Source organism: Gasterosteus aculeatus, chromosome 11 (assembly GCF_964276395.1).
Source record: "Gasterosteus aculeatus chromosome 11, fGasAcu3.hap1.1, whole genome shotgun sequence".
NCBI classification, from domain to species: Eukaryota; Metazoa; Chordata; class Actinopteri; order Perciformes; family Gasterosteidae; genus Gasterosteus; species Gasterosteus aculeatus.
Genome location: NC_135699.1, coordinates 13,313,668 through 13,338,620, shown reverse-complemented (window position 1 = coordinate 13,338,620; position 24,953 = coordinate 13,313,668). Strand labels below are relative to the sequence as shown.

The window sequence follows — 24,953 nt, the reverse complement described above, 5'->3', positions numbered from 1 at the left end:
ACTTTTCTCCGCTCACTCCTGATAAGGACCGTTTGATTGTGTTTACCGTAAACTACACCATATAGGTTCACTCAAAGTGTCTGCTAAATTGACCGCAGTTGTTTTTTGTGTCTTCAGCACAGCAAAATTCTCCTCGTCCCATTCATTCCCCTTACAAGCAGTCCCCACTATCAGAGAGTGTATTGTTTGAACCTAACCATTTCAATTTATGATGGGAAGTAATCAAATGCCTGACCCCGGTCCGAGGACCGCCACCTAGGGGCAGCATTGTATAGCTTTGCACCCTCTGTCCTGAACATTTCACTTTCCTTTAGAGAAACGAATAGAAAACCGAGCCAGCGGGAGGTGGTGCTACAGCGCACAAGGCGCAAACCCTGCGCTCTCTACGTTAGAACCTGCAGGCATATTGTCGGAGCAGTTGTTATGGATACATTTGAAGAAAGAACCTCTCAACTCAAAACACGTCTGCGGTGAATATCGGGGATGCTCCTCTGGAAGTTGTGAAGTCTGCGCGCGCGCTACGACGGATCACTTTTGGAGTCGCCAGCAGTGCGCTTCAGTCGGACACACGATCCGGAGGACCAGTCGCGCTGTTTTCTTAAAGGTCGCAGGGGGGGTTGCATGCATTTATAACAGTGCGGTGTATTCTTTTTACGTGCATTTGGAGTTATTCGCATTTCGTTTCCGTCTTTCTTTATCATGGGGGGAAGCATGCGCATCGGAAAGATCTGTTTTCGCTCCGTGAAAGTTTAAGCCGCGCTCTCCTAGACGCTCATCTTTGCTATTTTCCTCGTTACACAAACCGAATACTGCAGGAGGCTTAACCCGCCAGAGAGACATGGCCAGCGAGCGGAAGCCGCGGCTTTGTGTCATGACAAAAGCTGAGGACGGGTATGGATTTCACTTGCATGGCGAGAAAGGGAAGAGCGGACAATACATCCGAAAGGTGGAGAGCGGCTCCCCTGCAGAAGCGGCGGGGCTGCGCGCCGGGGACCGCGTGGTTGCAGTGAATGGGGTCAACGTGGAGAAAGAAACACACCACCAGGTGAGTGGGTGTGCATTCATTGTTGTGGTTTTAAGTCTAGCTGCACGTCTGTGCAGTGATGGGTCAGGTCAATAATAACGGGCCACACGGAATGGTGCGTGCGTCCTGGCACTGGCACGTTTTCAGCCAAGCACACATTCCTCCCTCCGCGCGCAGGGGAGGGGGGGGGGGGGGGGATGCTTGAATTTTACCCACATGAAAGCACGCGTTGCTTTGAATAAAAACGCAGTGTTGCAATAGTGGTACTGAGACATAAACAATTTCCAGTGAGTATTTATGCGCTGACAAACGAGACTGAGACAGCTGTTCAACGTTTGGCAGATACAGCAGATAATAATTCCCCATGCTCACAAAAAAATAACAACACCAGCACCAATAACCGCTTGTTATTGTTGCTTTTTAATTCAAAAACAAAAGATAATTAAATAATAAACTGCTTTAGATTTGTCAGATAATGATGTTTGCCATGAATTGTCATAGAGCCCAGCGGATCTATTCTGAGCATATTTTACACTTAAAGTGATAAAGAAACCATGAAATGTCCAGGCTGAAACCGTCAAATGTTGGGCTTTTTGCTTGGAAAGTGAATCTCCATCACATCTGATATTTTGGTCTATATGCTTGTATTTCTAACACCCACACGATGAAGAAAAGTGTGAATATTAAAGACTTTGGAAAGATGTTCTTTGACTTGGAAAGAGCTGACTAGATGCTTTCACAGGGACTGTGGCTGTCGGTTCTCTGCAGCATTGACCATTCCCTGCATTCCATTTCAAAACAAAATGACCGGTATGTGGCCGTCCCGTCCCGTCCCTCAGGTGGTGCAGCGGATCAAAGCCGTAGACAACGAGACCAGGTTGCTGGTGGTGGATCAGGAGACGCACGACAGTCTGCGCAGCCTCCGCCTCACAGCCACGGAGGAGATGGCCGTCCTCATGGCCGGACACCCTCCTTCATCCTCCCCATCCTCTCCCCCGGCCTCTCCCTCACCTCCCCCGCCATCGGACCCGTCACCGCCCGGCAAGAAACGAGAGAACGGCTCGGTGTCCAAGCAGCCGGTCACGCCCAGCGGCCAGGTGCAGAAGCCCACCAGGAGGTCTCCGTCGAAGGCTGCGAAGAAGGTAAGCTGGTGCTCCACCAACGCAGCAGAGACACGAGTGAACTGTGTACTCTGTCATGCTGCTGTTGACTCAACATTTAGATTTTCGTAGGTGGATCCATGAGTATTAATCTAGCAAGGTTCTTATGATGCACCTCTTTGAGGAGGCCAGTTCTCGTCCCCATGGAAGCTCTACTCAGACCCGTCTGTCAGATAGACATTTAAAGTCTCGACAGTGGATCACAACTTCCCAAGCCGGTATGGAAATGATGTGTTTTGACCAATCATCACTCCTACACATCAATAGATCCAGTTTAAGATTAAAGAGGACCCTGGAAATCGTAAAGAGGACGAGCCCAAAGAACTAGACAAAGCACTCAGACATTCAGCAACCTCTTTGTCAAGAGTTAAGAATACTGAACGCTTTTTGGATTGAGCTGATGCTTTTATCCAAAGCGAATTACAAGTGAAATCAAACCAAAGAACCACGGAAAGTGCTACAAATAAGTGCCATAAGAGCTTATAAAGTGCTACCTAGCGAACAGATTGCAGATACTGAGTCATTGCTTTCAGCAGATTCTCCTCAGCTCAGACATTCACCTCAGACCTGTTCTCTTGATGATAGGATTAGATTATAGGATGCCAGGCATCGTTTCCATCTGGTTCTGCAGCCGCCCATGTCTGCTTATTAACGCGCGTGTCCCGAGGGAAGAACATTTCAGCTAACTGAAAGCAACACAGATGTTGCGTTAAAGGTCAAAGAGGGTGCCAGAGGTCAGAGGTCGGGACCAGTCAGAGGTCAGGAATCCGGCACGCAGTGACACTGCAGGACCGGAAATCCACGGAAATTGTAAAAAGATACGTATGAATGACGGCCCTTTCTGAACGCCTGATGATATTCCAGAGGGAATGTTGTCTTGCAGGCCACTCACATCTCGTCTTCCTGTGTTTATTTACACACAGTGGTCACAGTTGGTTGCGTAATGCCCAATAGTCATTGGATACATTTCATTTTAAATAATTCGCTGTTATGTTATTCCATGTAGAAATGGAAAACAGGATATGTTTCCGTCCGCTCTGCCTCCCCTGGAACACAAAGATCTGATGGACTTTGGCTTCACGTGGCCCGTGTTAGAGGCTCAACTCCTGCTTTCTGCATTTACACAGACATGTGTTTCCACTTAGGTTCACCCTGCCCATATGTGAGCGGCACTCAGACACAATTTAGAGCGGTGACGGGGCCAATCAGTTAAATCTAAAATGTGTATGTGTGTGTGTGTGTGTGTTTCTTTGTTCAGCTAAGGCTTTGCGACCTGTGGAATAAAATCAAAGCACCTGGTGGGGTCGGATTGGCCCAGAGAAGGTCCAGGAAATGTTAATAAGTCTCTTGTTTCTCTTTCTTCAGTGACAAATGAAGCAAATACATATTTAGATTTTGACTGACCATAAACCATCTTTTGTTTGAGCCGTTGCTCTGAAACTGGCCCCTCTCCCTCGATCGGTACCTCGAGCGTCTGCTTCTCTCCGTTTGCTGTCCCGTGTTGCACCACAGATCAGAAGACCCGGTCTTGACGCGGCGCGCTGATGCAGCACATTGCCTCTGGTGTGTAGCAGTCATTCATGCATGCGGCTGGCAATCAGCGCAATGTAATCACCACCACGGCAGCAGAGGGGAAAACAAACTGACCAGCGAAGCAACCATTAATCACCCAGACGATTAACCTGAGCTAAAACGAATATACTGTACATGTATGTTTTTTTACGGTTGTCTAACAGTCAGCTCAGTTTGCCGTGAAACGTTTCAGCGAGACTCGCTGACAGCAGCGCGTTTCTTCTCATATTTTCGTCCTCGTGAAAAGGCAGGAAAGAAAGATGGAGAGCAGTCGGCTTATGGGCCGAGGGAAGCCAATAACATCCTTGAAGATTCAGGAAGTGCCCCCCCCCCGGCGGCGTCACAGAGTGGGAGACTTGTTGAAGAGGTTCGCTAGTACTGCTGTGCTCCCATAATACGGCAATGAACTCAAATTGTGTGTCACCAAAACACGGGAATTTGCCACAGTTGGTTTTCTTTTTCCCCGTCCCTCCTCGCTGTTAAACCAATAGGATTATTTCAGTCTAAGGGGCATAAGGACACACTTCATAGACTACACACACACACACACACATTTACAGCCACATAAACAAGCTCACAGCAGAAACATAGGTAGTAAACATGAAGCCTTTTCTGCTGTAATCACTTAAACATTTGGGGAATAGATTTTCCGGGGTTTCGTGTGTGTGTGTGTGTGTGTGTGTGTGTGTTCCCTGGGTAATAGGACCCCGCCTGTATGTTTTTTTTTCAATTTTACTGCCTCTCGTCCACCATTTCTAACTCATTGTCAGAAATCAATCATGACCAGACAGCAATTCTCTCTATTTTGCTCATTTCTTCACAAAGCTCTCCGGCACAAATACAGTGGAGCCATGTCGGGTTCAGGTCATCGCCGTTGACAAAGAGCTACTGCGCATCACACAGCGGCATATAAGCCTGTTCACTTGGGGGCTTGTAATAGCCCAAAGCTGTTTTGTTGTAGTGGAAATGCTGCTGTCACTGAGAACATCACTAACTTTTAATATAAAACCCCTGAGTTTAAGGTCACATCAAGCATATTGCCCTGACTGCCGTTCCTGTCCAACCAGACGTATTATCCATTAGCCAGCGTCCCCACTGTGCACTTTGTGCAATACGTGGAGTTGATATAAGCTGATTGCTGGAAAAGCAGCATGTGAGACTGTGCACTTTTTCCTTGAAAACAATTCTGTGAAAAAAAAGGAAGCTGTGTGCCTTTGACATGACTTATGAGTATCACAGTGAAGGATTAATGGTACGTTGAAAGTGAAAGCCTGTAAAACAAAGTGGGCTCCTCAAAACAAACCTGGACTCGACCTGATGAGGTAAAATACACACTCACACACAGGTGTGTCATTGAAGCTCAAGGTAATGGGTCAGGTGTCACTTTCCCACAGGAACCCTTTTTTTTCAACTCGCAGGCACTCACACTTGCAAACAGCATGCATTTCCATTATTGATCAAAAGTCCTGAGATGTTAGAATTTTTCATCCCGTTTCACTCCAAGCTATTCTGATGAGCATTTTATTCCTCTATTAATGGGCAGAGAGGCAGATGTTATCAATATCAGATGTTTATTCCACATCCCCATGGAAGCAGACATCTCCTGGCTTAGTTATGGAAGTAGCTGTATTGGGGAATTTTGTGTCCCTGGTTGGAATTTTTCCTCTCTGCTGGTTGAGGGAGCGTTTTTTTTACCACACACAAAAACATACTGTGGTCTTTTGCTGAGGCTCTGTTCGGTTCTGCTGCGTATTCTGGTTGTCAAGTACATCACGGTGTGTGAGAAGAATGTGTGTGCTAGAAAGAAAGCAAAGTGAAAGATGGATATTAAGTGTGTGAGAAAGAGAAACCGCGGCAAAGAGAACAAATCTCAGGGGCGATTTCATTGTTTCTCTTTAAACTGTCCGTTATTAGTTTGACCTTTTAAAATGTGTATTTCCAAGAGCTTTGAAACGTAACAGGTGAACAGCACTTTTAAGTTGTAATACACCTCACTGCATCATGTGCAGGGTTTACAGAGGCCCGCTGGGGATAGTCAGCTCCCTGTAGAGCGCACACACGCAGACACACACACATCTGTTAAAACAGTCAGAGTTTGTGGAGGTGGTCTCTGATTGCACATGTGTCTTCTCACCATGAAGAATCTTACACTTTGTGTGAAGATACACATTATATTATGTCCTGCTCATTGTGTGCGTGTGTGTAAGTTCGTCAGCTGTGGGAGTTACACATGTGTGTCGCAGGTGGCGAGGCCTCAACAAACTCCATTTAAACACCAGCAGAGACTAAACAAGTCAAACGTGGAGATGAAATACATACAAGAAGCACAAAATCCTCCTGCAGAGAATTTGTAGACACTCAAACATGTGCACGGGAGTGAAGGAGATCCGCGTGGGAAAACCTCACCGCGGAGCACCGCTTTGAAGGGTCATGGCTGGAGGTCATTGGGTCAGAATTGAATAAACACAAATAGTAAAGCTTGTGGATCTGTGAGATAGAGAGATGTCAACAGAAGGGATGTCTTCAGGGGCAAGACAAGGTTAGAAACATCAGCGGTAAATAATCCCACAATTTGTTCTCAATTATTCATCCATCTCTTTGCAGATGTTGTACAAATGTTAGTTCTCATTTGTTTAGATACCTTTGTGGCGCCGGACTCTCAAAGCACAATCGTGTCTGCCGTTACTTTATAACAACGGGATGACGGACCATGTCAGGCCGCCTGACGTCCCTCCCTCGTTTCCCTCACTCGCGCTGCCCGGGATACATGAGGAAAAGATGTGTCCTGTCGGCTCGAATGTAACAGCACATGGCACCGGAGTCGCCCGGAGGCCGTCAGCGCCTCGGCCCGTGTGATCCATCCAGCGCCATTTCTGCCTGTCAACCGGGCGACTGGGATGGGCCAGATAAATGTGAGGTCGTCGCCCGTCGATCAAGCGCCACGTTCTTCCATTTGTTCCACCTTCACCCTCCGACGCCACTGACAAATTGTTTGCTGTCGACGTCAGATGAAATATGAGGTTACATGCATTCGATTTGTAAGTGACTGCACAATTGTGATGAGTAGCTAAGTGTGTAATGCTTTTTACAACATCTGGAGCTGGTGTTGGAGCCCCCCTCCGCCCCCCTCGTTTGAATACCGACTGTGTTACGTCGAGATGCAGGGGTCCAGATTTAGTGTTTGCATACGTGTGCGTGTGTTTGAGAAAGAGTAAACCAAATTCCTGGGGTAAAAAACCTAGTACGAAGGAAGTGGAAGGGTCACCAGTGGGGAAAGCAGATGTGTGCGGGACAGAATAAGTAAGGTGGGTAACGTGGGACGGACATGAACAACCGAGGGTATTGTGTTAAATGTGGGTGTGTGATTGAACACAGCTGTGTGTGTCCACATATCATCTCCCCACGCACTGATAATATATTTGAAAGTTGCCCTTGTTAACCCAGAAGACATTGACCTGACTCTCTCTGCAGACTCAAGAATATCGTTTGACTCCAACAGGAAATGTCTTTGTCACTGCGTCATGGATTAAGCTGCAGTGTTCATCAGAAATAGAGTAATACACAACAGCTAAAGTTCTATAAAAATTTAATTTATACAAATTTCCACTCCTTCTTCACACAGATGAAGTGTGATAGTTATAAACTATGATTTCTACTGATTATGAAGCCGACACATCTGCTCCTATCTCCAAATGATGTGCAGCAATTGAGAAACTTGACCCAAATCTTCAGCATTATTCATAAATCGAGCTACTTTTATTTAGCTACTAGATCCCAACATGTGAAAACAGGCCTGTCTTCCATCTTTGAATCCTTTGGGACTGACCTCTGATTCCCCCTGTTTGAAATCATCAACACGTGTATGGAGAACCTTCTATCAGCAGAAACAATGTCAGGTTTAGAAGCACAGCTGCTGTTCTTGACTCCATCTGTCGAAGTCTTGCAGCGGAGAGAAGGACCGAGGATCCATCGGCGTGCGGCCCACACAACCACACTGCCGACTAATAGGGGAGCGAGGAAATGAGCAACCAGCGCTGTGTAGAGAAACCCTCAACGCGATGCTTCGTTAGCGGTTCCCGTGCGCAGCTTGTGTGTGTGCCGCTGTGCGTGTTCGTGTTTGAGCGCACGTGTCCTTTAGCAGGTGTCACAACTGTTTGAGAGGTTTAACCGCGCGTGTCACTCGCTGCTCGCCACACCTTCGCGTTCGGTGTCTTCACGTGGTCACAGCTGTGAGGCCGGCACGCGCACCCACACGTCGATCCACGCACACACACACACACACACACACACACTCTGTCTCTTTGTGGGAGTCAAGTGGATGTGATGGCAGAGAGACTTTGTGTGGATGAGCTGGTAGTTTTATAGGTGCTCGGGGGGGAAGGACAGCTTTAGTTTATGTGTGAGAGGTGAAGCTAGCGTGCATTAAAGCGTGACATGAGTCCCCTGTAATCGATTAATTATGCTTTGGAATGCAGGCGAGAGATAAATGGAAATCCATCTGCTGTCTCTTGCAAACTTAACGCACACACAGCTACTTAAATCTTACTCCGGGTGTCATCTGTGAGGCCTCTGTGTGGGGGAGGCCTCACAGATGACATCATAACGTATCCATAAGGTCAATGCCTCTTCTCTGCTGCAGTATCCTGAGGTCTACAAACTATAGCACATAAAGAGCTAAAACTACTGATTGTTTTATTATCAATCAATCTACTTGTTAGTTTCACGGTTAATCAACACATTTATGTTGTGTTCTCTTACGTGTGTTACAGTTTCCCAAAGTTTCCAAACGAGTGACGAGGGACGTCTGCAACATACTGATAACAGGGGTGTGGACACACACACACACACACACACACACACGCTGCATTGCTAATAGTAACTGCTGTCCTGTCAGCCGTGAAAACAGAGATGGAAAAAGTTATCTAACGATAGCCTGAAATAAACATGATAAGAGGATGAAATAGAAACATTCACCCTGACAATCTCACTCCTTCATCTGCTACTCACACACACACACTCACACACACACATGACAGCACATAACTGCAGAATATATCAGCCTCGCCAGCAGCCCACACATTTTAGATTGACATTTAAATGCAAAAAGGCAGAGATGATGTATTCTGCAGCCACTTGACTGCATAAAATATACGCAGCACTTAAAGGTAATGGGGGAGAATAATACACAGAATAAAAGTCAAAGGGCGGGAAGGACTTGGACTGAAAGCACGCAGGACATTGCGTGACATGGAGCGTGATAGTCAACGTGACATAAAGGAGGGATGGAGTGAAACAAGTAATAATAGATGGGCATCAAAGCTGTTGCTCTGTGCTAATTTCTCATTATTTGACTTTGATGATTGATTTCTCACTTTTTAAGTTAAGGACTAGTGCTGTTCTTGAAAACAAATCCTTCTTCAATCCACTATGTTGCAACTATAATCAAAAGCATATTGCAGACGGATCAGTTTGAATGTCATCAGAAGAAAGAAGAGACGTGCGTGTCAGCAGGTTCATCTTACTCAGTGGATCATCAAGGCAAACAACCAGACAACATGCTGATATAGTGAGCGGTGGATGTGCTGTGAGCCAGATGTTCTTTCCTTTGGACGCAGCCAGGCCAGCTGTTTTCCCTTTTCAATCATTACGCAAAGATAAGCTAACCAGCGTTCCAGCTTCATATCAAACAGCCCTGAAAGGTTTTATCAAACCTGTCATCAATTCTCTACAACAAACTGAGCCAAACGGGTGATCTTTTTGTTCCAAATGATTAAACTTGTGCTGAACAGCAGAGGTTATAGTTTGAGTTACGCAATACTCCACATGCCCAGTGGGCCGGACCGCTGGTGATGGAGATCTGTGGCCGGTACCCGTGTCCTATCTGCTGCGAACCTTTTTGTTGCTGTTGCTCCACGGGCCGCATCTCGCTCTCCGTTTGCCCCCATCTGTCTCTCTCTCCTTCCTCCCTGCTCTCCCCTTCTCCTTCATTTCATTTTTACAAGTTCCAAATCCCTCTCTGGTCTTGTCCAGCTGCCTGTCATTTCCTTTCTCTGGTGTTGCTCTCTCTCTCGCTCTCTCTCGCCCACTGAGAACTGGCCAGCTCTGCTCTTTTCCTCTTGGATTGAGCAACACTCAAAGCAGCTGCAGACGCACACACACACACACACACACACACACGGATACCCACAATAACAATTTGAGGGTAGGGCTGTCACGGCCATCTGAGTGACAGCATTTTTCTTAATTTTTTTTAAAGCCTCATGTGGGCTTCGCTTTCACGAAGTCTGTATCGTGCCGTCACAAAGACACCGAGCGATGTACGAACTCTTCTGACAATTTAAACCTCCCTTTAATAACAAACATATGTATGCATGTATTTCCTTACCTAAATTAAGTTCCCTCTTCGCTGTAAATACAGCGAAGAGGGAACTGACTTTGCTGGTTCCACTGCTGTCTCCATGACAACAAGACGTCAAGCAGGACGTCAGCCAAGGTCCCACGTGCTGCTGTTATTGGTGCTGGCATGGCGCTACAACAGCAACGCTTTCGTTCAGCGACCAGTTTTAAACACCACCCTTAGTTACCGTTGCTATGCCTTTACAGTAACTGACAATCAAAGTCAGGCCTCTCCTCCCACAATGGACTCAAAACTCCTGGATTGTTGTGATACTCGCCACGGAATTAAACATTCTGGGACCCGTGTTCAATTGTCAAAAGTGAAACAAACACTTTGATTGGAATGTTTTGCCAGAAAGTTCCATTTCTTTTCAGCTGTTTTAACAGTTAGGCTTGTTGTCATTTCTACATCGGCGTTCCAACTGGAAAAAAGACAGTAGGCTCCAGGCCGGGAAAATAACATTAAAAAACATGGCAAAGTTTGTAGGTCATGAAAAAACTCTGGTGGAGCGATGGAAAGGCTTCAAAAATGGAATAAAAATGTATTTTTTTGTTTAGTTTAACTGCAGAATTTCACTCTCAGTGGTTTGACCTGATGCTTTGTTGTTCGTTTAACGTGCTGTCTGTTGATTGATCAGTTCACATACACTGTCAGTGCGTGTTGGAATGTTTTCTTTGGCTTTAGTAAATGAACTCAATAGGTGACGCTCGCATTATTGGAGTGTAGTTGAACGTCCGCAGTGAGTTTCCACACGTCACGTTGAAAATAGTTGCTAGGATAATTACTGACGTCACACCGGTCTTGAGCAAACCAAACTCAGCAGGAAAAACTCAACCTTTATCAGAATGGCCATATTTCATTAACGTTAATCCGCTTTTGGGAAGCTTCCAAGTGAGAGCATTGTTGACAAACAAAGCTTCACACGCTTGCATGCACCCAGACACTGGATTTAAGTTTCTTTGTAGCAACTCAAAGACACGTATAATGTCACACATGCACACACAAACCCGCGCACACATGCACACGTGCACGCCGTACGCACTTCATTGTGTTGTGGGACAAAAGCGAGGGCTGTGAAAGGGTTAAGAGTGGTCACCAACCATCGCAGTCGGGCGCCGCTCAATTATTCAACGGGGCGCGATTTAGTTTCATCAGCCGCCCCAATGCCGCTGCCAGCAGTCGGATGCAGAGCAAGATACACCGACAGACACACAAGTGGCCCTCTGGTGCTGAAGAGTTTTGATAAATAATCATTAATGTGGATGAAATGACTTAGTGGAGAAATAATGAAGCAAACACTCAACGCTTGATGGGCACAGCGACGAGGGGGGCGGCAGTTAGTCAACAGTGAATCATGAGTGGGAATATAGCTCATGTTTAAACTTAGACATTAAACTCACGTTCCCTCTGAAAAAGCTCACAATCCCGTGTGACAATGTAACACAAGCATTATTAAACACAAGCGTTGAGTGTATGGCGCACTTTCCCCGCATGCATATGGTGAGACTGACGGAAACAAAGGCAGATTGTGACGGGAAAGTAGTGGGATCCATCGACAGCACATCCTCTCAGTGGGCCACAGTCCCAGCGGTCACTGCATGTGTGTGTGTGTTATGTTGGGGCATCAAACCTCATAATGTTCTGCTGTGGGTGTGAAACATTCCATGTTGTTGTAGATTTTGGAAAAAGCACGCAGATTTACGGCCACATTTTCCATGATGACATTCACGAGCCCGGAAAAAAAAACATGGATTCTGCAATAGTTCCCACAGCGGGTCGTCACATCGGGGGACAAAACATGCTGAAAAACGACCAAAGTCTCATTTTCTCCCTCTCCTATCAAACTGATTTTCATTCAAATAAAAAAAAAAAGTCAATTTCAACAGTCTCTGTTCAAACAAACACGGTGATCCGTTTTCATTCAATTGGCCTCCGGCGGCGCCCTGCGGGAAGCTCGCGGCCCTCTCCGCCTCTTCGGCGCCCTGAGGCTCCTGACATCTTTCCCACCGGGAGTCTCTGTCCTTTACGTATAAAAGACCTCCGAAACGCACTCAAAGGTCAAAGGCCGGCGCTGTGTGAGACGGGCGCGCCGGGCAGCAGAGGGTGATCAGCGAGGTGCGGACATCCCCCCCCCCCCCCCCACATAATGACTCCCAGCTGCGTTACTGACACTGTTTACATTAGAGGAGCTCCATTGGTCCCCGTGGCCGCGGACTGGAAACCCCTGTCACTCACCCCTCCCCCCCCCCTCACCCACCCCTGTAACTCCCCCTGTTTATCTGTCTGCTCTCAACTCCGCGGTTTCTGTTTCTTGAACTCTCTTTTTCAACCCTCTCGCCGCATCTCGTTTTCTATCCCTCCCACGCTGCTCTTCCTCCTCGCTCGCTCCTGTCCTCCTCTTCCTCCTTCTGCCATTTTTCTTCCTCCTTCGTTTTGCTTTTTAAATATGTATTTCTCGCACTTGGAAGCTCTAACCCAGCTGCCCAACCCAGGCACCTCATGTCGAGCCAGGAAGAGGAGGATCTTGGGGGATTTGTGAGAGATGCTGTCAATGTCTCTCTCTCTCTCTCTCTCTCTCGCTCTCCCTCCTTCTCGGGGCGAGCGGCCCAGATCCCCGCTAAGAATTCCTCAAGAATTTCACTGCCTGAAATGAAATTACACGTTGTCATCTGTGATCTTTTCTTTGAACAGTTGAAGAGTGAATTTGCAGGCAGTGTCGCGGTAATCGAGCGTCAGCCATGATTCCTAACATGAACTAGCTGGAATCACACAGGAATGTTAAAGAGATACAGTGAGATAGAGTTCAGATAAATGAATAAGTTCTAACTCTCTCTCTCCCTGCCCACACACTTTGTATGTATTTTTAGGCGGCACAAGCTGGACCGTGATGTTGGCGTCACATAGTGAAAACAGTGGACTCCTCGCGTTACGTAACAGTGTTGCACATTCCTCCCATGCACACAATATGTGCACCGCATGCAGACCCTACCCGTCCTCGCCGTGATACCAGCCGCCATCCCTCTCTCTCCCCCCGCGGGCGTGTAGGTGGTAAATCAGTGTGATTACGTTGGAGAGCTCGAGGTGAAATGAAGCACGGGTTCCATCGACGTCTTCGCCTGGTGCTGTTGCAGCAGCAATCGGTAATCTGCTGCAAATGGACAATTTCACTGCGGAACAAGCGGCATTCCATTACCGAATGGCAGCACGCAACGAAAACATAAATGAGCCAATTGTCGGGAGCCTCTTTTAGCTGAGAATGATCACAATACCTTCATGGAGTTCTTCTGCTGTCTTCTTCTTCACGTGTTTAGTCGTCATGTGAACATGAAATTTGTGTCTTTTTCTCTCTCTTCCTGTATAAAACACGAGCACACACTTTTTTTTTGTTTCTCTCCCCCATTCTCCTCCAGGAGGCTCCCGTCCCGGCTGAATCGCAGCCACCACCCCAAGCCGACCCGCCTGAGCTCGCCCCGCGTCTGTGCCACCTGACGCGCTCCGGCGCCGGCTACGGCTTCAACCTCCACAGCGACCGGTCCAGGCCCGGGCAGTACATCCGCTCCCTGGACCCCGGGTCCCCCGCCGACCACGCCGGGCTCCGGCCTCAGGACAGGCTGGTGGAGGTAGGAGGTAGCCTGGGTGGAGTGGCTGTTGTGTATGAAATGTTGACACTTCTTCTCAATATTCATCTCATGAGGACTTTAGCAAATGATGGCGACTTTTGGCGCAGGTCCAAATACGATACCAATCCAGATGTTTACGTGGCATAAAGAGGTACGGAGGTTCTCTCCTCTCTGAGTCTGACTTGTGGAGCATTCTGAGGGGGTTTTATCTGCTGAAGGGAATCCGCCACAGTAGAAGGGATAAACCGGAGGAATATTAAGTATTATGTCAACGCTTTCATGCACTTGCAGACCCGGGTAGCGGAATGTGGAGATCATGAAATATGCGCGCACACTAATGAGGTGATTATTATTTAGTCTGGAACATGTCGGAGAATGAAGTGATTAACTGGGTGAAGCTCCTCACCTGTCTGTTATTTCTGTCTGTTCTGTCCATAGTGTTTATTTAAACACAAAAAGTATATAAGATAGATGCAGATCGCAATGGAACATTGGAGAATTGTAAATCTGACAAGACAAGATGTAGTGTTTCAAAAGGGTTTTAAAAATATTCAGTTATCCGTGGGCAATTCTTGATATGTTGCCTATCGATTACATTTCTTGCAGTCATTTGGTCATTTTTAATCCTAAAGTTTTTTTTAAATCTGAGCGTAAACACACAACATTCACCCTTCATTCCCATGACCTTTGACCCCACTGGCTGTACATCAGGGTCAAAACCACACTGGAGAAAAATGAACTCTGTCTCACCTCAGACAGAGTTCATTTTTTTCGACTCCGTCTCACCTTTTTAAAATGAATAAACTGTTTGGATGGCGGATGAGTGTGTGAACATCCTGCAGCAGCTCACTGGTGACAGTCAGTCATCTCCATGGACACTTCAATTTAGCATCACAGTTGTGCCAAATTCAGTCCAATTAAAAGTTTTATTTGCAATATGCATTGCCAAAGCAAAGGTTTGAATATAACTTAGATGAAATATAACTAGATGTCTAGAAAAAATTAACTAATTTTATTGTTGGGTTTTTTAAGTATATAGAAACGAATATCGCTTAAACGTAGCTGTTCCAATGTGAGGATTTATATGTTCGTGATAACAATTTGCTAACTAAATGGATATTATAGAGAATGTTTGTTTTGGTTGTTTGCAGGCCAAGTTGAAACAAGCCAAATACGCCAGTTGTTTTATAGAAACTTGAATTAGCCTTTTGGTATTTCACGGGCATTTAAGTTTTGTTGGACTCAAAATCTATGGTGATGTAGTTGGCTGCTATTATATGTGTGTGTGTGTGTGTGTGTGTGTGTGTGTGTGTGTGTGTGTGTGTGTGTGTGTGTGTTCACGCACTGATAACTGCATCCGTCTCTGACCATGCGTCAAGTGACCGTTTGTGTTATCTGTCTGCAGCCCGTTGCAGAGGTGAACAACCGTGACGCGGGTCTCTGTCCCCCCGTCCCCCCCGTCCCCTTCTGTCTTTCTCTCCCCGCGGCCCAGGTCGAGACGAGAGCTCCTCCCTCTGCCAGCGTTTGGCGAAAGCGCTGACGCCACTAAATATAAATGAACATACGAAAGTGCGCCACACACGTTTCGTCATAGGACACAGATCGGCTCGCAGAGCTTTCACACACATCACTTCTCAAAACCACACGGGGTTTTTAGGCCAACCTTTTAGCTGGTTTGCAGCAGCCTGTCGGCATCGTTGATCTCGCTCTTGAGCATTTCGACATTATCGTTTGGCTCAAAGCACAGCTGTGTGTCTGGTGAGGTTGTAGCTGTATTCTCGATGGTAATTAAGGGGAAAATGACTTCTGCAACAGCCTTTGTCCTTCATTTCAATCATCAAATAGTGTCCTTAGAGCCGAGGCATCGGGACATCTCACTGCGCGGACTGAAATATAATCTTTTTACTGCAAAGAAAAAACCTTAAATCATTTGCTGAATGAATTTGGAGGCGTAAACGGGCTGTGCATTTGCTGAGTCGTCCATCACCTTTAACAGGACGTTTAACGTGTCCTGGTCCTGGACTTTTCAACAGGCTTCAATTCCTGGAAACACATTACTCACCTGTCGTATAGTCGGCTGCTCGGCCTCTGTGAGAACTGAGCTTATATTTGGAACTCTTTCTGTGTTTGAACTATTGTTTATGGTGCAAGAATTGAAATCTGCACCGAGTTGGAATTGATTGTGTGCAGGTGCAGGATGAAGGATATTTATCAATGATACTTTGGCTTGATGTTTGCTATGTGTGTGTCGTGTTTAATCGCGTGAGGAATAATATCCACTGTGTCAGTGCTAAAGGGGATCCTGATAAAAGAAGATAAATAAAAAAAGACCTGAACGTTATACGTGCGTCACAGAGACAGATGTGCAGACGCATTTGAAATTGTTGTGGTTTGATCCGAGGTTCGTCCGGATGCTCTTTCAAAAACGCACACAGCATCAAAAAAGTGCCGGTGAATGTCACACACACACACACACACACAGACACACACTGGTACTAACAGCTTCCCAGAGGAATTGTCCCACGAGAAATAAGCGCCTGTACTGTTCCTCCGGCGCGTATCAATTAGCCCTGTGGGCAGAGTGTATTGTCCTGTGTGGGACGGACTGTTAATGAAGGGCTGTGAAACGTGACACCACACCTGTTGTTTTGCTGAATACAAAGATGCTCGTTCCCTCGGCATCAAACTGTTGTGTTTCTTCCCACGACTCGTGCCATTGATGAGACACGCAGGGGCTCATCAATGGCATGAGTCGTGGGAAGAAAAGATTCGATATATTTTATTTTCCATCTGTTGATCCCACCCTTTCTTTGGACTCTCTCTCTCTATTCCCAGTCTCTCATCAAACCAATTTGCCTAAAGACCTATTTCCTCTTTCCTAACCAACAAGTGAGAGCAAAAAAAGTTCCTTTTTTCTCTTCTTTACTATGACCCGTCTTGCCACAAGCGGTGAAATTGAAATAAATTCCCCCTGAGGACTCGGACACCTGAAACCCGCACTAAGGCCACGAGCCCAGGCGAGCCATCAATAATTGATTATGTATCAACACAAACTGGCCGTGAGGCGAAGCTGCCTGCCTCAGAGAGGCCACGGTCAAGACCGAGCAGGCATCCAGACGCATGCGGCTCCTTGATGAGAGCAAGCAATGACAGACTATCGGGATTTTCAACGGCGGTATTGACACCTCAATGGTCAGTCGCCTGCACACAAAGTCACTGTGTCCCTCTGTTTCTCGGCCTGATATTACCTCAAATGCTCTTGAGAAAGTTTGGACAATACTTATTTTTTTCATTTGGGTAGATCCTAACTTTGCTGCTAGATGTACAGCTGTCCTCAAGGGCTTTGCTGAACCACCGTTGCATTTTGTGGAGAGCTGCAGGCTCTCAGGAGTCATGTTAAAGGGTGTATGGACCGTATGTTGAGCCGTGGCTCCCCCTAGTGGACAAATGCGGTAGCACAGTGTTTGTTGACAATGTCAACAATGGAGAAGAAAAGACTGATGTTGCATTCAAAATAATGTGGAAACAACACACTGGCCTGGAGAGATTTGAGTAAGAAAAAATCTGATGATTGATGATTTGGTTGTTTATGTTTCAGGGAGCAGAAATCACAATTAACTGGGAACCTTTTGGGTAATGGACATTTATTGTGCATTTTTGAAGGGGCAAAGTAGGGCAATACATTACAATTAAGAAGGGTAAAAGTCAATCCATGTGATAGAGTTTAATCAAATGAATTTCAAGTTGAATCAAAAGTATAATAAAGCAGTGGTTGACTGCTCCTCTTTGAAAGAAACATGTATCCCAAAAAGTGAGGAAATGGTCATATGTCATAGGCGTTGAAAACGAGAAATGGATGAGGAAGTAACATCTTTTACATCGGTTTACACACATAACATTCACCCTTCATTTGCCTCAAAAGGGCCCTCCTGGAGGCCCCTGGGAGATAAAACATGATTAAGGGCCATCGGGTGCTCCTCAAGCGGAAAAGACTGTATGCAGTCCCTCAGACAGCCCCAGTCTGCCACTGGTGTGCTGATAGAGAACCCTATTACTGCAACAACAAACCTACAAAACCATCACAAATGCCCTTCCTTCTCACCAGAAAGCCCCTTTCATTTTTGTCTCTGTGTCCTCCAGGTAAACGGCGTGAACATCGAGGGTATGCGGCATGCGGAGGTGGTGGCCTTCATAAAGAAAGGGGGAGATGCGACCTGGCTGTTGGTGGTGGATCCAGAAACCGACGAAGAGTTCAAGAGGAGAGGGATTGTCCCCGCGGTCAGCCACGTCAGAGGTAGGACCGCTCTGAAGCCCATGTTGCACACACTAGCCTAAGCTTTTAGTAAGGCAGTTGTGCAAAAGCTCTTGGTCGTATCAGAAAGTCAAAGCCGGCATTTTGCTGGAAAAAATCAGGTCATCTTTGACTTATTGGACAGGCAAGATTCAATATTCCCAAATTGGCTTTGTTTGAAGAGTTGGATGGGCCTGGAATTAAAAAGGTGCTTGTTGTAACAGGACATGAGATAGTTGTCTAGATGGACATTAAACAAATAAGTGGAGGTAAACTAATTCAACAACGTCCTTATTTCCCCTCTAATAAGACTCAACCGATAAGCTGGACATGTTGGGAAGCTGCGCCCCTGGAACGAAGCATGCATTTTGGATTCTTTATAATGTGTCATTAATGTACATACATACGTGAAAAACAACAACATATCTGCTCGTTTGTTTGTCTTTCCCAGACTACGACGGCCCGTCCATGTCCAACGGCTCTCTCAACCCCCGGATCAACGGCAGCTCCACCACGCGCTCCATCAGGTCCATCCACTCCGACCTCAGCAGCCGGGGCGACAGCACACAGGTGGGCGCGAGCGTCCACGGATGCTGCTGCGTTTGGTCTTTGGTGTCTCACGCGGCACCCTTCAAGTCTTTTCTGTCTTTGTCTCTGTGCAGCTGGCGGACGATGACGGCGGCCGGATGACGGACCCGTTCGCTGAGATGGGCCTGAGTTTGAGCGCCACGGCGGCGGAGGAGAAGCTAAAGGTGCACGCCAAAGAAAAGAAGAAGGCGCCGCAAATGGACTGGATGAAGAAATATGAGCTGTTCAGCAATTTCTGAGGCTCCTGCCGCGCCCCCATCGGACCAAGGACACCAGAGATGTGAGCGCTCTGCAGCGCTGCGCGAGGACGAGGACGAACCAAAACATCCCCCATGCAACAGAAGACGTTTTTTTCCTGGAACTCAATGTGACGGACGGAAAGAGTTGCACTATGGATTTAACATTTAACAGCTTTCATTCCCTCTTCAAAGTACAGCATGAAAAAAGAGCTGTCTGACTGCAGAATAAACTGAATAATTAGGTAAAATCCCACTGTTGGGAAGGAAGAGCGTCTTGAAAAGCACCGTGTATGTGTACTTGTGTACAAATGTACCTTGTTTCTAAAAGATAAGGGGGACAGTTATTTTTATATTTAAAATGTATCAACACTATATATAAAAACCAGTATCCCATCATCACGGACTGCATTTAGAGTTCTATGCGACAATGATTGTGGATATTCATGGTGATATTTTAGCTCATCGGTCAGAGGAATTCCCAAAGTTGTCAGAAGATCACTGTGAAATAGTTGAGTCCCTCCACCTCCAGCCCACGCAGGTGTCGGGTAATAATCCTCCCAGAGAAGGACAGCGGTTGTGTGTGACGTCTCCTCCTTTCACATAGAGCTCATTCACGTTGCTTGTCGTCTAGCACTGCGTCTTAATCGTGTTTCACCTCTAACCTCTTTTCCCAAAGTGCTCCGGTGTGCCTGTGCGTGACAAAGGGCCGCACCACTAGCAGTGAATGTATTGACGAGGTGAATGACGAATATCGGATTTCTCAGGACAAAAGCACGGTGAGGCGTGTGTCATTGGAGGAGGCCAGCAGAGGGCAAACTTGAACCACAAACGCGGGACGTCTCACACAAACCACAGTTTTATCCTGTTCGGAACTTCTTAGTTTAGGCGCAGTAACTTTTTACCGGTTGCCTGGCAAACAGGTCGGGGGTCAACAAACCGGTGGGCCCAAAATTCCAATGTCATTTTTACGCTTTGTTTTCTGTACGGATTAAACAAACAAGATGCGGCACGTTAGTGAGTGAGCTTTAGCGGTGCCGGGCCGGCTGTTGTCCCTTGTGACTAGTCTTTATGCTAAGCTAAGCTAACCACCAGCTACATAGCTCCATGCGACACCACACGGACAGTACTAGAATGGTGTAAAATTCTTTTCATCTAACTTAGAATCCACCTTTAATTAAATGTGGGGCCGTGGGGCCTGGGGGGGGGGCGGAAGTAGCTGGATGGAATGCCGGAGGATCAGGGACGGGATCGACGTGCAGGTTCGTGGGCCGGAGGGAGTGTAGCGGAGGCTCCGGCAGTGACGTCAGAGATGCTCCGGAGGATCTGCTGAAAGAGACTGTGGGAGCCAGCGAGCCTACTGAGGATTACTTCACACACAGGGACAGCTGTCGTGCACACATTTGGAGTCCCGTGTGGGTGTGGAGAAGGCATGGATGCCTTGATCCCTGCTCTGTTGATAAAAATGCATCACTACGAGAGGGACCGCAAGTTGGAGACTCCCATAATTGGACGTCGTGTCTTTGTTTTGTGCCCATGAATCAGCCCTCGTGTTGGGTATTCATCTCTGTGCATCCGTCAGTGAGTTTGTTCTGACAGTCAAAATGAAAAATACTCTTGTGTTACCATGACTGATGCATATACAGTATATATGGCAGGTTGCATTTTTATCAATAAAGTGTGACTGGCGATTTTGAATATATTAAATTGCTGTTGTCATCTCTCAAAGCTCCCATAGTGCGTAATCCTGTAGCTGAAACTATGTCATTCTCTCACATTCCTCCTTCTCAGTGGTTTATTGGGCTATTTTATTGGGATATTACAATATCTCCAATTTGCTCCCGTTTCCTCCTTTTCTCTCTTTCTCAACCATCGCCCCCTCCAATTATGCCGGCGTACTTATCTCAGTTTTACCCTGTTCTCAGACAATTCACCACCAGCCAGCGACGATCAGAAAGGACCCCGAGATGAAACAAGTTGCATCATCTGAAGGGGCCTGAAACTATAACTTAGGCATACATATCAATCAATCGTAGCTTTGTTTTTTGTATATATATATTTGGTGTAATCCACAGTCAAATGAAGATGCCTCTTTCATTGCCCTACACAGTGTATATGCGTGTGTACGTGTGTGCTTTCCGTCCACTAGCTGGCGCACAACCAGCATTCGACATTCCAGGAAGTAAGCCAAACAGCGTGAGGTCGATGGGTCGTCCAGGGCCCTACCTGACCTCTGCCGAGACGCAGCGCCACACGCGGGCCACATATCAAGCCTCGCTGGCGGTTACGGCGAGGTCAAGCAGTGACGTCAGAGGACCGGCGCGGTTCAGGGCCGACTCAGGAGAGAGCGGAAGCAGAGAAGAGACCCCCGGGGTGGCAACTTTCGGTTTGGCCCTTCCCAGCCAATACAGCCGTTGGTTATAGACGACTGTTTGCTTGCTTTCTGTCCTCCTTAAAGTTTTCTGTATGCACAGAATGTTTTCACCAGGTTTTACCTTTACTTGCGTTTGTGTTCTTTCTGCTCTCATCCCACCCGAGTTAGAGTGCGCCCCCCCCCCCACCCCACCCGGCCCCCCGTGTGCCCGTGCCAGGGCTGCCTGGGTTGCAGCGGTGCCCGCAAGAAAGGAGAAACCAGAGACTCGCAGGGAGGGGGAGACAGAGAGAGAGATGAGAGAGGAAGGGGAGGGGGTCGCCATGGCAACGGTGTGTTTTTGTTAGCGCTCGTGAGTCAGGCAAGCAGTGACTCACAGTCAGGAGGAAACACACACACACACACACACACACACGGTCACATTCATACTCACACTCCCCCTCACTCAGGGAGAAGCCAAATAAGGACAAGAAACACCAACACGCACAGAGAGGGAGAGGGCAGAAACTAGAAAAGAGAGGGGAATCGTTGGTGCTCACCATAACAACAACAACACCAACAAACAAATCAAGCAAATTAAAGCCGAGTCAAGAAGAGACGGGCGACTGCAAAGGCGGAGCTGGGACGGGAGCGCGCATGGGCTGAAAGTGGAAGGGAAGCCGACGCATCAGAGAGCACGAGTACGGGCACATTCCCTCTCCCAGCAGCACACTTCACATGGGTGGGGGCGGCAGCGGAAACGCACACAAAGGCACACCCAGTTGTGCACACCTTGGCTTAACTTGCTAAAACACAACCATTAATTGTCCGTCGCCTCCACGTTGAGGAGGGCCACCGGGTTTTGCACAAACAAACGTTGCATCTAGTTGTTTCTTTTCACAAATATCTGTTTTTGGAACAAACTGGAAAAAAAAAAAAATGTATCTCTCTGTTGAGGGGAGTTTGATTATTCTCGGGTCCGCCTTCATCTCCCTCCCCTGTGACTGATGTGTTTCTTTTCCCACGACCGGTTGCTTCGGTGGAGGGCTCCTTTAGGTGGTGGAGAACACTGGCTTTATTTACACTGAGGAGTCTGCAGATTTATGTGTGCGTGGGCTGTGATTTACGGACCGTGGCTCATCCCACACCGAATGTGTGTTTTGGCTACTGTTGACCCTGACAGACCGGCGGAAACATTACCACTACACAGACCACCTTCATCCTCCTGCAACGACGTGTCCCTGTTTTTTCAGTATCATGAAAGGACGCTCCAATAGACAAAGCTGACTACTAACTTTCACTTTATGACTCCACGTTTCCATCCGTCTCTTGTCCTCTTCATTCAGTTCAATTTAGTAAGCTTTGATCCCATGATATAAATCACTATGCCAAATGTAAGATGCAAGATTGTTTGCAGAGTAGCGTTTTAATCATACAGCAATCGTCATTATCTAACCACCAAAAGTTTTTCTTTGTGTGCAACTTTCCCCTACCTTCAATCTCTCGTTTTATCTCCCGATGTGCAGAGGTTAAGCTCAAATCAGCCAATCACGGCCCGGCGTTGATCCTACTTGGCCGGTTTATCTCGTGGAGATAACAAACTAGAACTATCACCTGTCCTCCAACAGTTGTGGGTTGTTTCACTTCTTTTCCCCACCTCTTTTTTTCTATTTTCACAGTTTTACAACACAAGGGCCGGCGAGCCAAAGTACACACCTAAACTTAGAACAAAGCTCCTTTTTTATTTTTTTGGACCCAACCAGTCAAAGCAAATAGTCGCCCACTCTTGTTCTGTTCGAGGTTTCTTTCCTGTTAAGAGGGAGTTTTTCCTTCATGGCCCGAACTCGGCTCGCTCATGGGAGCATGTTGTGTGTTTCTAAATAAAAAAGGGACTTCTTCTGTTATCTCGGTGCCATACTAACAGACATATTCTCTCCTCTCCCGTCTGGTTTCACCCCTCAAACAGCAGGTGAGCAACAGGTGGAGAAAGCATGGCATGGATGTGTTTATGGGAGGGAAGAGGAGGGTCAGAGGTCAATGCTTAGTGGGCCGGGCCAGCTGGGAAGGAGCATTGCAGGCTGATGCTGGAGCCGAGGAGCTAACGAGGGAGAGCGGAATGTGGTGCGGAGCTGTAAAGGGCAAAGGAATTGGAGTTTGTGCGCCTGTTAACACAAGAGTGATTAACGAGACGGAGGAAGTCACCGGGCCGGGTGTCAATCCGGATTATGTCAGTTGAGCAGGAACAGAAACGCCATATGGCCCCAGATATGCTTCCTCTCCCAATGAGCACCACGAACACACACAAACAAAGACAGAAAAAATACGTCTTACGTGTACAGTAAACGACTAACACTTCCTCGCACGGAAAAATATGATATATATAACTGGCTGTTTATTTCTTTTTTTTCTATTCTACTTTTCCAGGCAAAGGGCCATTAACAAAAAAGCAGCGTTCAATTCACAATAATTTATGCTGTTAACGTTTCAACCATTGTCCCCCTACATCCCGTTAGTTGACAAATAGACAATGCTTTCTATTTTAGCATCAGTTTCATTATGTTCTTGGATGCTTCTCGTTTACTGTTTCTTGACTTGCGTGTGAATTGTTTTCTATGGATGCAGAATGGCCGGAAGCACGATCCAAATTCAATGAAGATACGTCTATTTTCAATCTTTTCAATCTTTCCAACCCTCGGTTTCTGTCGTGTTTGTGTGTCCAGGGAACTCATCTGTTCAATGGCTTTTTTCGCTCTTCTTCTAACCAGCTGGGTGGTTGGCCGGTTGGTCCAAAGACTAGTTGGCTGGATGGAAGAAGTGATGGAGGGATTGATGGAGGAAGTGATGGGAGGAGGGATGGGAGGAGGGATGGAGGGATTGATGGAGGGAGTGATGGAGGGATTAATTGGAGGAGGGATGGAGGGATTGATGGAGGGAGGGATGGAGGGAGTGATGGAGGGATTTATGGGAGGAGGGATGGAGGAATTGATGGAGGGAGTGATGGGAGGAGGGATGGAGGGAGTGAAGGAGGGATTGATGGAGGGATTGATGGGAGGAGGGATGGAGGGAGTGAAGGAGGGATTGATGGAGGGAGTGATGGAGGGATTGATGGGAGGAGGGATGGAGGGATTGATCGAGGGAGTGATGGAGGGATTGATGGGAGGAGGGATGGAGGGATTGATGGAGGGAGTGATGGAGGGAGTGATGGAGGGAAGGCTGGCTGTTGATGTCAGCAGAAAGCCTGAGCAGCCTCAAGGAACCGGGAGCAGAGGCCACCATGAGGAGAGCAACAGAGGGAGGAGGAACAAGCAGGAAAAGGATTTAAAGTAAGTAGTAAAAAAACAAAAGAAACACATAAAAAGTTGCGTTGTGTAACATTATAAACTGAACAAGTGACAACGGCAGCAATCAAGCGAGTGGACAGAAGGAAAGGCGAGCGAGGAGGGGGTTGTAAAGGTGGCTGGGTATTTTTAGCATGTGGACTTGGTGGAGGGCGGTATCTTCTCGAGGGTTTTTTTCCAGAGTATATTTAGAGCTGCGATGTGTAATAAAGACAGAGGGAGAACAGGAGGGATGTGTACAGTACACTGATGCCAGTCTGATGTAAGAGTCTGCAATGGGATCCCACACATCCGTGTTATTCCGCCTCTCACTTCACCGGTCGACTCCTTCGATCACACGCACCCAGTGCACCACCCTGACGTTACTCGCGGGCCTC

At 47.1% G+C, this 24,953-nt stretch overlaps 1 protein-coding gene across 3 annotated transcripts; it reads left to right on the top strand.

Annotated features, from left to right (window-relative positions):
- Positions 1–302: 302 nt before the first annotated feature.
- Positions 303–20,590, top strand: LOC120827503 (Na(+)/H(+) exchange regulatory cofactor NHE-RF2). 3 transcript variants are annotated; one of them, XM_040190440.2, is made up of 7 exons: positions 338–604; positions 816–1,045; positions 1,864–2,166; positions 13,564–13,773; positions 17,914–18,067; positions 18,516–18,634; positions 18,727–20,590. In XM_040190440.2, exons 2-7 carry the CDS (start codon positions 839–841, stop codon positions 18,889–18,891), a joined length of 1,158 nt encoding a protein of 385 aa, XP_040046374.2. In that variant the 5' UTR covers positions 338–604; positions 816–838; the 3' UTR covers positions 18,892–20,590. The 3 variants fall into 3 exon arrangements, with proteins under 3 accessions (XP_040046372.2, XP_040046374.2, XP_077940018.1); XM_078083892.1 differs by having other exon boundaries at positions 430–604; positions 1,767–2,166; XM_040190438.2 differs by having other exon boundaries at positions 303–1,045.
- Positions 20,591–24,953: the final 4,363 nt, after the last annotated feature.